General features: G+C 34.0%; 1 protein-coding gene across 4 annotated transcripts; it reads right to left on the bottom strand.

Annotated features, from left to right (window-relative positions):
* Window positions 1-233: 233 nt before the first annotated feature.
* Window positions 234-13,965, bottom strand: LOC104229662 (uncharacterized). Of its 4 annotated transcripts, none has more exons than XM_070172224.1 (25): window positions 13,860-13,965; window positions 13,450-13,650; window positions 7,602-7,819; window positions 7,243-7,348; window positions 7,038-7,139; window positions 6,871-6,930; window positions 6,638-6,716; window positions 5,897-6,044; window positions 5,411-5,534; window positions 5,110-5,290; window positions 4,634-4,662; window positions 4,343-4,491; window positions 3,853-3,955; window positions 3,448-3,543; window positions 3,321-3,376; window positions 3,115-3,238; window positions 2,855-2,917; window positions 2,696-2,755; window positions 2,252-2,413; window positions 2,079-2,152; window positions 1,898-1,991; window positions 1,664-1,800; window positions 911-991; window positions 720-825; window positions 234-539 (listed from the first exon to the last, which is right to left on the bottom strand). In XM_070172224.1, the coding sequence occupies exons 2-25, from the start codon at window positions 13,621-13,623 to the stop codon at window positions 468-470; spliced, it is 2,598 nt and encodes an 865-aa protein (XP_070028325.1). In that variant the 5' UTR covers window positions 13,624-13,650; window positions 13,860-13,965; the 3' UTR covers window positions 234-467. The 4 variants fall into 4 exon arrangements, with proteins under 4 accessions (XP_070028325.1, XP_070028357.1, XP_070028373.1 ...); XM_070172256.1 differs by lacking the exon at window positions 13,860-13,965 and adding an exon at window positions 7,820-7,889 and having other exon boundaries at window positions 7,602-7,743; window positions 13,450-13,529; XM_070172272.1 differs by lacking the exon at window positions 13,860-13,965 and having other exon boundaries at window positions 7,602-7,743; window positions 13,450-13,533.
* Window positions 13,966-15,287: the final 1,322 nt, after the last annotated feature.

Genomic DNA, 15,287 nt, shown 5'->3' with positions numbered 1-15,287 from the left:
GTTTATGTACAAAATGTAAATTATAATTTTGTGTTGAAATTTTAAAATCGTTCTCAGAATTTTCAAAACATTTCTATGGAATATCTATCTGAATTCTTCACATTCTTTTATGGAATACCTATCTAAATTCTTCAAATTCTTTAAATATTAGCCTTTTGAAATTGTTATACATGTATATAACAATAAATATAAGCATTCATACAATTCTAATTAAATGGCTAATTTTGTCCACATTTCACACATTTATTAATAATACTGATGTGACTATTAAAAATTAATACTCATTGACATGAGGTACACGCGCAACGTATGCCCAGAAACTAGTTAGCTGAAGCACACCATGTCAAGAGTATCTTTATGCTAGTCTAGCCCAACACCATTGACACACATCTGGCTTGATTCTTGTGTTGATGAATTAATTAATTTATTTTCCAAAAGGAAGTTCCAATATTACAAACAAAGAAACTTTAATAAGCTGAAGGCACACCATTGTAAGGATCACCAAAAACTGCAACATTGCCTGGCCTTGAGAATACAATCTACAAGATAGAAGCAACCTTTATAAGTTGTTTTACTTCTCAGATTTAGTTAGATAATTTCAAGATTTTTTAAAAAAAAATGGATAAATGCATGTATTTACTATTAAAGACATAATTTAATAAATAAAAATGTCTCTACTTGGACTGCTTTAAGTTCTCCAAAGATTTATCAGCATATACCTGATAATCTCCTAGCGTGCATGTTTTGAATCCAGCAGCACAGTAGTCAAAGTAGTACTCCCATGTCCTGATGAACTTGTCGTCAAATCCCAAAGCTCGAATTTGGCTAGTGATAAAGTTATCAATAGTCAAGTATAAGCATTTACAACTGACTACAAAGAATCGTTTTGGACTTATGTTGATCTTGTTACCTTTGATTTTTCAAGAATTTTTCTCGCCAACATCTCAGCGTCTGATAATAGTGAATTCCTATCTCTTCCAGGTGCACTACACTGCATTTATATCATTTATCAAATGCTTTAAGAAAGAAATGCTTCTAAAAATATGACAACAACAACATCAACAACAATCCCATTGAGTTCCCACAAGTGGGGTCTGGGGAAGACAATGTATACGCAGAGGCGAGTTTAGGATTTAAAATTTATACGTTCAACTTTTAAGATTTTTTGCATTGAACCCATTATATTCTTAAAGAAGACTTTTGAAACGTGTGGTCTTAAAAGCTTAAGGGGTAAAAGCTTTGTGGGACCATGACATTTGTGTGGTTATAAAAGTTTGTCATTAAGGGGTAAAATGAAGAGTTTAAAGTTGAATTAGTTCCATTTGTAGAAATGTATCATTCTTTTTGGAACGGACTAATAAGGAAAGTGTGTCATCTGAATTGAAACAGAGTGATTACTATTTTTTTGCAAATTTAGTAGATTTTTACACATAATTTATGCTCCGCATCGAAAATTATGGATTCACTTGAAACCGTAATGTACGTGTTACATTCGCCCTTGTGTGCACGCAGACTTTACCTCTATCCTGGAAGGGTAGAGGGTTGTTTCCTATAGACCCTCGGCTAGAGAGTAGATGAAAAAAGCACTGGCCGCAAGTAGTAACAACATCAACAAAATGTGACAGCATGCTAGTGCAAAATCACAAAATGAAATCTTTGTTACCATAGTCTGGATGCTGCAGCCATAGCTGATGTTACTCGATTTAGTGCAGGCAAGCATCCACCTGGGAATATATACTCTTTTATGAAGTCTGAGCTCTGCCTGTATTCGTCATACCTCTCGTCTGGTATTGAAATGAACTAAGGAAAGCCAACACTTTGAAAATCAGCATAAACATTTGAAGGGAAAAGTGAACAAAGTGGAATGTGTTGAGGGGTCATGACTTTAATTCATTACCTGTACAACTAGAAGCCCGTCTTCTGCCAGTGCAGATTCACAGCAAGAAAAGAATTCCCCCATGAAATCATGACCAACATGTTCTAACATCCCGCTGAAAATTATCAGTAGTACAATTTTAACACTGGCTCGACATGTAATGTAATACAATATGTCCAGACGAAGACTGATAAAACCTCACCATGATATAATCCTGTCATATTTGTCCTTATTTGGCATTTGGCGATAGTCACATAGGAGAAATGTTATTTGATCCTGTGAAAAAGTTTCATTGAATTGAATATTATGGAAAAACGAGAATGAAATTCTGAACTCAAACATTTTGAGCTTCCATACACATTTTAAGTACTATACCTGAAGGCCTGCTTGTTCAACTATCAACTGTGCATACGTAAGTTGCTGCTCAGAGAGAGTTACACCAGTGTATTTACATCCTGTTTGCTTAACAACTTCCACAGCCAAACTTCCCCAACCAAATCCAATCTCTAAAATGTGATGTTCCTTGCTAATTTTTGCCTAAAAAGAGAAGCAGAATCAAATTGTGCCTGAAGTGGTAGGGCAGCCCGGTGCACAAAGAATCCCGCATTGACACAGGTCCAGGAAAGGGTCGCACCCCAAGAGAGTGTGATGTATACAGCCTACCCTAATGCAAGCATTAGTGGCTGCTTCTACAGCTCCAACCCATAGCCTATACGTCACACGGAAATAACTTTACCGTTGCTCCAAGACCCCCCTCTAAAAACTGTGCCTGAAATATATGTAGAAATGGGGAAGATTTCTACTTAGTTGATGATTTACCTTTTTGATGAGAAGAGAAATCTTTCTAAGTTGTGCAGTTTTCAGGTCTTCATCCTCACTCTAGGGAAATTAAGAAAGAAAACTAGATCACCACGGAATGAGATTAAAGAACAAGAAATGCAGAAAAAAGTAGAAAGAATTTAAAAAATGAGAGCTAACCTTGAATATAGCACAGGAGTATGTCATTGTCTCATCCAAAAAGAGTGAGAAGAGTTCATTACTCTGAACAAAAAGTTAACAACATAATGCTGATCAATCTAGCAGCCTATTTTAAACAAGAAAATTACATGAAAACAGAATTAAGAGAGTAATCTATACAATAAAAATTAGATATAGGATTAAGTAACTTCTATTTCAATAGTGATCTTTGACATCCACAACATACTTTGAGTGATATAAGATGCAAGTTATTTAATTACCAGGTCATAATGGCGAGAGATATTCCGTCGAGCCTTTGTCAGGGTGTTTTGATTTGAGACATGTTGAATGAAATATTTTGCAGATGATAACGCTGCCGTAGAAAGCAGTGGTGTCCACCAGCCTCTGGAGAACAAAGTAACAAAAAAAATTTACGGTATGAACATAAGTTGCAATTTCCTGATTTCAGTTTTAATAAACTACTTACCTTTTGTTACTAGACCTTGTGACTGATGCTTTCAAATCTCTGTTGGCAACAAATATCTGAAAAAGAATTTCAGGAAGTTAAGTACAAACCAAAAGCTACTTACGAATACGTTTATTCATTTTCTCACCATGAAAAGATTAAGAAGACCTTCATTCTTGTCAACAAAAGAGAAATCCCCATGAATAAAAGCATCAGCAAGGCCTAAGTCACCTTGAGTTGCAACCTACAAGAGACTATCTATATCACAAAATTTGTCTAAATTGAAAAACTTTTAATTTTTCTTTTTGGCTTTATCGCTCGATTACTTGTAGAGGGGCAGGAAGGGAAGCCTTGGCGTAATTGGTAAAATTGCTGCCATGTGACCAGGAGGTTACAGGTTCGAGCTATGGAAACAGCCTCTTGCAGAAATGCAGGGTAAGGCTGTGTACAATAGACCCTTGCGGTCCGGTCCTTCCCCGGACACCGCGCATAGCGGGAGCTTAGTGCACCGGGCTGCCCTACTTGTAGGGGGCAAAAGAAACTTTCAAGTTACCTTCCAGTAAAACTGTGTACTATGAACTCTAAGAGAAACTTTGAGAGTGCATTTCCTGTCTGTTACTTGGAAGGTGAATATTGTACCTCCATCTTCCAACAAGCTGTGTATCAAAAAATATAAAGTTACTATCCAATATCTTTAAATATTAGAAAAAAGAAACTCAAATATGCGCGAGTAATATTCCAACACTTCCAGCATGAATAATTCAGACTATTCTGAAGCTATGTATAATTGAAGGAATAATACAAAACAAAAAGTACAATAAATCTCGATTCACACATGATTTGTTTTACAACACACTTTTTGACTTGTACATGAGCTTTAAGTCAATCGATTTTAATATAAGAAGTGCATTTTCTCAATAAAATGGTCGTTCTGCATCTTGCTACCATTCAAATAATATAGATGGAAATAAACAATTTGTTAGATATGTATCTGCTAATATTTTTGGATTAAAGCAACACAAGGCGAAACTATTATCACTCACATTATGCATCCAGTTGCAATGAAACTTTTGAGAAATCTAGTAACGAGGAGGCGTGCTCCTGTTTCAGGCCAGGTTGGTACCATGTGCTTGGGATTGTCCAGGATGGTACATTTCCTTCTAAGTATGTCATCTGCAGCAGCCACACCCGCCTGAGGAGGAGCAAATGTAGTAATCATCCACTTGGCATCAAAGGAATAACAAAAGCTGGAAAAGGCTCCAAATTGTTTTCAGAGTAAGGTGATACTTAAAGTTAAAATCTGTTGAGCTTGTCATTAATGGAAGTTGGACTACCTTTAGTTCGTCCTCATGGAAGCCATAGCCTGAAAGTATTGCAATAAATATACATCAATAAGCAGTGAAACACAAAGCGGAAAATAAAGTCTGCACTAAAGGGAAGGAAAGACTAAAGTCAGAACAACTCAAGCTACAAGCATTGACAGTTGTTTTCCTTTAACCTTATGCGGAAAAAAAGTGAATGAATCACTCTTTGCAAAGACAGCTTGGCTGCTGGTTTAGTCCCCTCAATCCCAATGGATTAGGGCTATTTCATCTAAATAGTATAGCCCGCCTTGGGCCAAGCTCGCACTGTTTTCTCCAAAAGGCCTCATCCTTAAGAATATCCCTACAACTTATATGTCACTTCCTTTTCTTTTTAGCTACCAATGTGGGACTTTGTTCGCACACTCAACACTAGACAAGATAGAAGGTTACAAAGGATTTCCATCTTGAAGCAACTCTCTGTACTCTGCATAAAAGGAGATTCATACCTTGATATGCTCCACAAAACCATATTCCTCTCTTCCCTTGGATTTGATCTAGCTCCCGTGAAGCTTTTGATGCAGCAACTGAGGGGACTAGGTGGCATGTTGTCCACTTAAGCAATGTATGATCTGGTGTGTGAGGAGGATCAATGGTTACGAGATAAGGCAGCTTTGTGTCGACAAGATTCTGTAAGTTTAGACAGCTCATAAAATAAGAGGATAGTTACAAGAGAAGAGACTCCCCACTGAAGAACATTATCTTCTACTTTCTACAGAAAATCCTAAATCACTGTATTGCATAACATACCTGGATTATATTGAGCCAATATGTCATGCATCCTCTATTATTCATAGTTCCAAGAAAGTTCAAAGCACTCCATGCTGCCGGTTCACGAGGCAGGAATGTTTTGTCACGATGAAGGAAAATATCACTGTCCTAAAGGAAGAGAAAATGATTTTTGTGACATCATAAATCCTATTAAGACTATGGTTCAATCCACAACTCACTTCTTTCAAGCCAGGTAGTATGAGAAATAAGTTAAAAGGAAATTTTCAAGATTATGTGGTGCTCGTGGATTGAATTTTAGAGGTGGAATTACTAATTATATTAATCTTGGTCTCCAGTACGATTTTCATATTATCTCAGAAATCTAGCAGGTTGTAGTTGTTACATTGACTACAACCAGCCACCATTAGAACATGCATTTTAATTTAACTTCACTAAAGCACAAAATAGAGCTCCTCGGGTGCCTTTTCTTAGAGGATCTCTATACTGTAAAGGAATCAAAAGTACCTGTAGATATAATGGAAAGCACCCAGAATTCTTGTTTCATCGTATGTTGCCTCTTTGCCTAACATTTTCAGAGTATTTGGTGCATGCGCAGCCATTATGCATCCATCATATACTTCTTTGGCACCATCATTGGAAGCTATGGTACAACCTGCACGGGCTCTTTCTTTTACAGTTAGAATGAAGAGTAGTCCATAGCTATGTGATAGTAACACAATGCAGCTGATTGAAGTTTTTCCCTTGGATAAGCACTAGATTAACTTTATCTACACCACTATCACTTGAAAAAAAATCACAAAATGAATATAAACTAAAAAAACACATGTTCTTATAGTGGTCAATGAGGTGGTGTAAACCTTGGAGACCATGGTTCAAATCCTGGCAGAGACAAAATCAGTACATGATTTCTTCCCATTTGCCTAAGCCTGGCGGAAGAGTAACCTAGTATTGTGCTGATGGGAGGTAACAGTTACCCAATGGCATAGTTGAGATGTGTGCAAGCTAACCCGGACACCATTGTTACACTAATGGATATCAATGAAAACCATCTTCATCATTTCTGGTTTGGCCTTTACAAAGGACCATTTTTAAACACATAAAGTGATGGTGTTTTTTCATTAACTAAATTGCCCTCAGGTAATAGCCTTTCCGTTTTCCCAACAGATATATGCCTATCTACTATTAAGATAAAAGAAACAGCACAGCAAACTCTAGCAAAAAGCCATGAATTAAATCAAGCTAGACCTTCTTCATTTGTCGATACAGAATTTACTTCACAACCAGTTCTTATTTGGCAGCCTCTCTTCTCCAGCTCCTCCTTAACCTGTATTCAGTGCCCCCGTCAAAATCACTCTCAAGGATGATATATGCTTAACATAATAAATCATGCAAGAAGGTGAAAATTGGTAATTGCATGAAGTTTTCCTTTTAGAGAAATAGTAAAAACTGTTGTGGTATCTATGAATTAAAAAAATCACCTTGTTCACATATGCATGTGACCGCCATCTTACAGTGAGCAATTGAGGGAGACCAAAGAGCTGTAAAGAAAGAAACAAAAGCACCCTTAGGCACAAAGACAATAAAATGATATATGTAATCTACACACGAAGTATGCTAATTGAACAGTAGATAAGAGAAATGAAACCTGCAGAAGATGGTGGTCACGGAAGAATGAAAGAAGGGAATAAGCAGAAAAGCTCATTACTCCTTCTAAGGGACAGGACCAGATTGAAGCGCATATTGGAATCTGTGGAACATTTATGTAAATTGCTTCGACAATATGTTGAATAAAGTAAAAGGCCAATACAAGTATATATCAAAATCAAGAACTACAACAAACAGCATGTCACCAGATAAGCCTTCTGAAATAACTCTAAATAGCCGTGTGACTTAATAAATTGCCCTAACGTTTCATCGCGATCAATGTCTGGATTGTTGTCAAGTGCTTCAAGATAACTGCAATGCAATCAGAAACGTATTCGTGATGAAATAAATTTCATCGGAGATAGCTCTTTCCTTGACATATAAATAAAGAAAGCATACAAAGCAGAACGATTTAGTCCATTTTAATCAAATGCATGATGTTCAAATGAACAAAGAAGAATATGTGCTCTAAATTTCTAATGAGATCAATAAACCAACAAATTGCTCAATGGAATTGACTAATGATAAGTAGTCACATATATAAAGATAAATAAGTTATTAGTACCTTGTGACATCCTGCTTGAACTTGCTAATTTCTCTAATCATTTGCCAAAAGTATGGATTCAACACATTCTTCTTCTGTGCAAACAAACTAGAGATTCCATTTCGGGTACCCCATTCGCAACCACGGTCTTGGTCTAAGCTCACTGAAAATGACATATCGGAGATCTCTGTATCAACTCCAAGGAAATCAAAAAATTCCATCATGTTTGGATAAGTTACCTGTCAATTACACCGTTTCAGCATTCATCCACATGCTCACCCCCACAAGATGGGCTTAAAACAACTCTATCTACAAACATTTCCAAATGAATGCCCAAAAGAAGGATACAAAGAACAGAAATGGTAGGAATTTGACTGAATAACCCAATGATTTTACCCATAGAAACTCAGATGATGGGATTTGATTCAAAAAACATTGCAGAAAGTGAAGTAAGACCTGTCTATTCAGTTCTCTACTAACAATACACCATAATTGAGTTTAACCTTGATCATATAATAATATTTATTTATTCTATAGGTAAGTCCATGATATAAATTAAAAAGGGAAAACCATAATATTATAAAGTTTTAAAAAAAAAAGATAAATATTTATAATTTAAAGGGTAAAATAGGTATTTGGCAATCCAAAATTTGGAAAATCTAGTTGAGTGACCTTCTGAGTGCAATAGACATAGTTCAGTGATTTTGTTGTTACAAACAAAAGTAAAGTGACTTTAGAAGATAATTTGGGATAATTGAGTGACCATTTGTGTAATGAACTCAACAGATATACTCCTTTCCTCTCCAAAATGAAACAAACAGAAAGCAAAAAATTTCCATCTTCTTCTCTAACTGCTATCTACAATTCACAAAGTTTCTTCAAGTGAAAATTCAAGTTAATTGTTTGTACTCGAATTTCTTTGTCTTTGTAAACTCTTGAAGGAATTCTGCCTTAATCATTGCAGCAACGAAAGTGGGAGGCTCAAATTCCTTAAGGACAGTGACTACACTATCAAAGCCTGATTATTTCGTCCTCATATTCTGCTATTTTTTATCTAGTCTCAAAGCCAGAGGCAGAACCACAGTGTCGGCTACGGATCGAACCCAATAGCTTTGGTTCAAATTATTTATTTGTCTTAAATTTTTCATTAAATATGTACAAGTTATTAATTTCGAATTTAGTAACTTAATAAGATAGAATCCTGAATCCATAAACTTGAAATCCTGGCATTGTCTATGCTCAGAGTAAATTGACTCTCTAGTTTTTACACTCAGGTTCTGCAATATTGTTGGCTCTGGCTCAATTTTTTAGCTCTTATAGTTTTGTTTTCGTGGACTTTAATGATAGCATCCTAGGAAGCTCAACTCTATTCAAGGACAAGGATAAAGCTTTGGAATCTCAAAGAGGGCCTTCAGCAATATGTCAAGCTAAAGAGTTACAAAACAAGGTCATTAGATTTTAAGTGCAAATGAAGAAGTTATTAATTGGGAGGAAGAGCTCAAGGATAAAGGATGTGAATTGTCTAGGTGTTACAATTGTTTTATGGCTCAAATTCATGTCCAAGAAGAGGAGTATTGGCTCCCAAGAGATATCCTTTGAAGAAGGTCCTAATCAGTCCACTTTTTGACCAATTTAGCACCTAATATATGTCCAAACTTGCATCCCATAAAGTCATATATAAAGCCACGTTTTTATAATATAAAAAGGATTTACTTGCTTCCCAAAAATGGTTCAATAGGCGTGCTAGATGTTAAGTGCAAGTTGGTGCCAAGTTGTTTGCAAGTTGCCTTCAAGATTTCCAAGATCTTATCCAAGATTGGGTTTGGACTTTCAAGATCCTATCCTAGATTGATATTAACTTATTCCCATATATTTTGGAATTGTATTTATTGCTTTCCTAGGTAGTTAAGGTTATGTTTTTCTTTTCCTAAGATTGTTGGAATTACTTTCCAAGAATGACTTGATTTTTGTTTCCTAGTTTTTTCCTTTCCCTAAGGTAGTTGGACTTATTGTCCAAACTAGTTTAGGACTTTATTTTCTTGTTTTTTAGGTAGAATTTCATGACCCCTTTTCTATATAAAGAGGTGTCTTCTTTATTTTTAGACTTAAATTATACTCTATTATCAATAAAATTGTGAGATTTTTCTTGCACTCTTGTGTGTGACTTCTCTTGGATTTATTCTTCAACCTTTAAGACTCAACTTAAGGTGGCATGATTAAACTCTTTTCGAAATCTTAGATCACTTCTAGTTATTCAAGAAAGGTGATAAATTTAGATTTGTTGTTGTTCTTGTTATTTTAAAGGGTCGAGTTTCACAATCTATCTCCTGTTTTTAATTCTCTATCAAAGGTGATTAGTTCTTCGTAGCTAATTATTGTTGTTAGGATTCAACTTCAAGAATAGACTTCTTGAATTCAAGAAACTCGTTCTTGAATTCAATCTATCTTTAATTTTTGTTTTCTTTTTCGTTTCCCTATTTTCTTTTAGCTTTTGCACGCTTTTTGATTTTTTTTATTTTTCTTTAGTAATTCTTGAATCTCCTATGGTGTTGTTATCATTTAACCTAAAATATTATGGTCCGAACTTTTCCCTCTATTTCCCACGTGGGATTTGCCTAAATTTCAGTTAAAAGCTATTTAACATAGTAGAAGGAAAAAAAGGGGAAGGTTTTATCTATTTTCACCGAAGAAATTTATAAAGTGGGGAAGAACAAGTTAAGTTAAATTTACTCAATCTAGCCTATTAACAGTTATTTCGTTAACTAGAAACAAGAAAAGATAAGCTACTTTTGATTTAGCACAAATATGAATTTTGAATTAGATGAATAAGTATTTTATTAATTTCATAGCAAACAATCTAGCCTAGTGAAGAACAAGCACTACGTAAGACAAGAATTCAATTTTTTTTAATCAAATCAATTCCTTTTTACCTTATCTCTGATATAGAAGTATCATAGTATTAATCCAAAAAAAAAAAAGCAGAGAACTGTTGTTCCTATCCATTTAGGTACTACTAAATTGATTAACAGAGAATCAATAGTTATATTTCAGAGGAACAAAAAAAAAGAGGAAATTAACTAGATGTGTAGGATTGGACCAGTTATGTTGATTGTTTATGAAGCTGATATATAGATTGATTTTGTGATAATATAGGTAGTTGAATGAGTCTTATGGACTGCTCGAGGTGACACGTTTGGTATTTCGACACGAGTACTGTGAGTAGTAATTTATCGCAATTTGTGTTTTTATAACCTGCATGGTTTATACATGATTTTGAAAATAAAATGTATTACCAAATGTTTGAAATCGCACGTGGGACAATTTCTTTACTTGATATGGCCGGTACTAAACAATTTACTGTAGAAAATTCCAATTATTTGAAATATTCTCAATATTACTAGACATATTTTACTGTTACTTGAGATATGATTATCATTACCGAAATGAGGTTACACGATTTGATAAGAATTGAAATGTCCTATACTATTTTAAAAATGCTTTCATGTGAATATTTAATGTTTACAGGAAAAAGTATAAATGGGAGGAGACTTTGAAGGATTACGTACATAACAACGGGTTCGTTAGACCTGGTGCACCTTGTATATACAGATTAAAGATTACAGTTGTAGCCCTCACTAGTGGGAAGGTAGAACTAGCATATGGTTACAGTTTTCCCTCGAGTAGGGACCTATAGTTATACTTAACTCCTTTTACGAAGGGGTCCACACAGTGATATAAATTACATGATCCTTTCTTGGAAACCTCCCGAACATAAGGTTTGATATGACTATATTTCAGAGTTTATTACTAAATTGTTAATTGATTCCTGCTTATATGAAAACAAACAAGACTGATTGTTGTTACCGATTATGAAAAGCATATTTATTTCATGATATTTTCTGATTACTAAACAAGCATATTTTCTGACTTGTCCCCAATAAAAAAAGTTGTGGTTTAGTGTTATTATTCACTGAGCTAGCGACTCACTCCCTGCTATTTTTTTTACAAAGACAACAGTTGACACGAGTAAGGATTTTGTTAATAAGAGTACACCAGTTGATAGCTCCTAGTGAGCCTCGCACTTGTTTGCATGAGCGAAAAGTTTATTTATTGTTATCGTCTTTTCTCTCCATAGTCATTTTTATTAGTGTCATAAGCATTCACTCATTATATTAGACTAGTTACTCGTATTGTACTTTCTTTTCATATTTTTCAAATGGGTTTAATATTATTATGTTAAGGTTGATAATGCTGGTGAAAACTTATTTTTGGTTAGTTGATGAATATTATGATTGATTTAGCTGGATATTGGTTGGTTGTTATCTGTTTATGAGATAATTTTTTTTTGACTAGTCCTAAAATAGGGAAAACTCTGTAAAATTTTCTGTAAAATACCGATGAGACTTACTTGGGGGCACTTGCTCCTAAGTATCGATCAAAATCCTAAATTGGGTCATGATAATATTTTAGGTGTTGTATCCGGGATCGGACATCGAAAGGGAAGGCGAGGTTTCAAAGGACCACTGATAACAATAGCATAAAAGAATGGACAAAATCGCTAAATTTCATCTAACTCATGCATATTGGGAACAAAATACTAGACTGATGAACGTAAGAGTAAAGCAAAACCAACAATTGTATTTATATTAGTCGTCGGTGGGGCCAGGGAAATTACCAGATAATGATATTATTGCATAAACATTTCTTTTATCATTATCTCACAGATACAATTTTCCTGATATTACTTGACTTGACACTTATTTAGAAGATAAAGATAATACAACTAATAAAATTATTTAAATATTTGGGCCACCTTAAAGTATCTTAATAGAGACGTAACTCTCCGACAACTGGCCCACATATTTTTATGATTGCCAAACCCAATTGTATAGTCAAACACTTTACCGTTAACTAATTTATTGTGCAACACTCACTTTATTTAGAAATATTAAGGTATGAATTATAGAGGTCATGTTCTTAAATAAACACTTTATTACCCGTAAGTACTTTAATGTTAGCTTATAGGATTATGTTCAAACCTTTTTATAACAATATCGTTTGTTCCGATATTTTTTTATTTTTATATTGAATGATTGTGATACACCTATAACATTTGATGTTTAAATATTTTTTGACTTTTATAACCAAAAATTAATTCTTTTTAATGTTACATATAAAAAATAAGAAAATTATATTATTCAAATTTAAATACTCAAAAGATATATATATTTCACTAATTAATTACTAAAGAAAGCTAATATATTACAAATAAATTCATCATTAGATGCACAAAGATTTATACTCTAAGGCACACATTTTAAAACTACTAGAAGATTAAATTCTTTCAAGATTAATAGAAAAACTCTGTAATTGTATCTTGTTTAGTAGATTCAAGTCTCTTACTAGTGATATAACGCTTGAATTGGTGAAGATTTATGTCTAAACTTTTAGCAAAAGGATATCTGATAGCTTTCTCGACAATCTAAGGGTTTAACAGTTGAGTTTTCTATCTCAGTTCATGGAGTAATAGGTTGAGGTTAAAATCTTTAAACTTATTGTTGTTGATCTTAGAGATTATATATAGTTGTTATAGAGAGATAATTTTACAAAGAGCGTAGTGCTATAAAGATAGATGTTACTGTTATAGATAAAAAATTATTATAGAGAGGTAAAATATAATATAAAAAATCGATTCAGAGAAAAAACTTTACTTTTACGGTGAATGAATGTTATATAATGATATTGTTATAGAGAGGTATGATTGTAAGTACTTTAATGTTTACTTAACACATAAATAAAGTAAAAAAATACTTATAAGCTAGTTTGATCATCTTGTTCGCTTACTAAAACACCCTCAAACCAGACTTACCCGATTGAAGAACCTAAAACCAAGGTCAAGATCCACGCCGTCAACGGTAACAGTCTTGGCATGGCCACCAAGATAATCTTCCTTCTCATAAACCACAACTTTCACTCCAGATTTTGCCAATTCATATGCACAAACCAGTCCACTTATTCCTGTCCCAACCACTGCTACTTTCATTTTGAAACTGAGACTTCAAGCTAACAACTGCAATAACAATTAAGATGAGAATTGAGGTAAAATGAGAAGAAGTTAAGAAAAGATAGTACTCCATCTATTGACTGATCTTGAAGTTTAAGAAATAAAGAAATACTTCTGAAACTTGTGGTCTATATATGCCATAGACATTTCTGTGATTATAAAATCATTTCATGGGCATGACATGGAGTATTTGAAGTTGAGGATGATAAACTTACCTCAAGGATATTATTGGAGTTTTGGAGTTGAAGAGACCAAAAAATGCAGGAAGAAAGGAGATGATAGAGTAGAGTCTTCTCTCCTAATTTATGGAAAATCTTTAGCAGATAAAAGCCATCTCATAGTTGTAATATATAAAGTCATTCATTAACTCGTAATAATATTAATTAATCAAGCCAAGCATCTTCATCACCAAAACACGTGTTCCATGATAGTTACTCTTCACGTCCTAAAAATGATAGTAATATTTTTCGGATTTCAACGGTCAAACGAGTTGTTCTTTCACCACCAGCTTTTTACGTATACCCTTTAGCTGTTTTGAATTGTTAATATAATTATTGTGACTTATAATACTTCTTATGTAGTTCTTAAATATATAAATTTTATTAAAGCATAAAGATTTTATTCCCAAATTCATAGTCAATGTTAAAAAATTTGACTCTCGAAGTAGAAAAGTATCATCCTTTGGAACGGAAGAGTACTTAATTATCCTCAAAAGAAAAGAAAAAAAGAAAAGGTATCATTGAGGGAAAAAAAAGATTGTGTAGCAACAACGGTTGATTTATTGTATTTGTTTTACGTGTAAGTTTTATAATGCATGAAAATGTATATGAGGCCCTTCTTTAGTTTTTACTCTTCTGCCTGTGCTTATTAAAGTAATTGTTTCTAATCTAACATTATAAGAAAATTGATGAAGAAGTTATAAATTGTTTACCAGTATATATTCAGAACATAAAGAGCCATGAAGAAAGTAGTTTTGATCGTTTTAGAAATAAATTTTGTTCATTAGCTTTGTTAGTAACTCTCATATGTCACGATCCAATTCTCGAATCCGATTGTGATGGCGCCTCTCGTGAAAACAAGGCCAGCCAGACCAAAACGGAACACCTCTTTAAGTAGTTAATTATCATAAACAGTAATAAACAGTAATAAACATAATATAATATCCATAGATTGCGAAAATTTAACGATAACAACAGTGGAAACCATCCCGACACAGCCCAAACTGGGGTGTCACAAGTCATGACCAACTGAGAAATCCGGATACAAGTCTACTGAACACTAATTCCGATACAATAGTTCTAAAAAAACATGAAAATGATAAGATAAGGAAGGATCAACACTGCCTGAACTGGGAGAATCAGCACTCAGGAGCGGACTCTGCGATACCTGAATCTGCACACATGGTGCAAGGAGTAATGTGAGTACTCCGACTCAGTGAGTAATAATTATAAATAATGGCTGAAAGTATGAAAACACGTAAAGGCACAAAGTAATTCCATATCAAACAGTAAAATTACTTAAAGCAGTAAATCAGTGAAGACATCAAATGATATTCCTTTTCAAAACAAGTAAAACAAGTAATTTAATAGGTAAATAACAAGTAGAAATCCGCCCCTCGGGCACAATATCAATCGCTCAGAATA

The sequence above is a fragment of the Nicotiana sylvestris genome, chromosome 1 (genome assembly GCF_000393655.2).
Source record: "Nicotiana sylvestris chromosome 1, ASM39365v2, whole genome shotgun sequence".
In the NCBI taxonomy this organism is placed as follows: domain Eukaryota; kingdom Viridiplantae; phylum Streptophyta; class Magnoliopsida; order Solanales; family Solanaceae; genus Nicotiana; species Nicotiana sylvestris.
The sequence above is the reverse complement of the archived record's forward strand: the minus strand, read 5'-3'. Positions and strand labels throughout refer to the sequence as shown.

Bases quoted from the DNA above. Each gene is read 5' to 3' on its own strand.
- LOC104229662 (XM_070172224.1), bottom strand. From the start codon at position 13,623: ATGAAAGTAGCAGTGGTTGGGACAGGAATAAGTGGACTGGTTTGTGCA. The intron at 7,140-7,242 runs GTGACATGCTGT...AATGTTCCACAG, and splicing joins TATTTCAGAAGGCTTATCTG to ATTCCAATATGCGCTTCAAT. The intron at 3,956-4,342 runs GTGAGTGATAAT...TTTGATACACAG, and splicing joins ATTGCAACTGGATGCATAAT to CTTGTTGGAAGATGGAGGTA.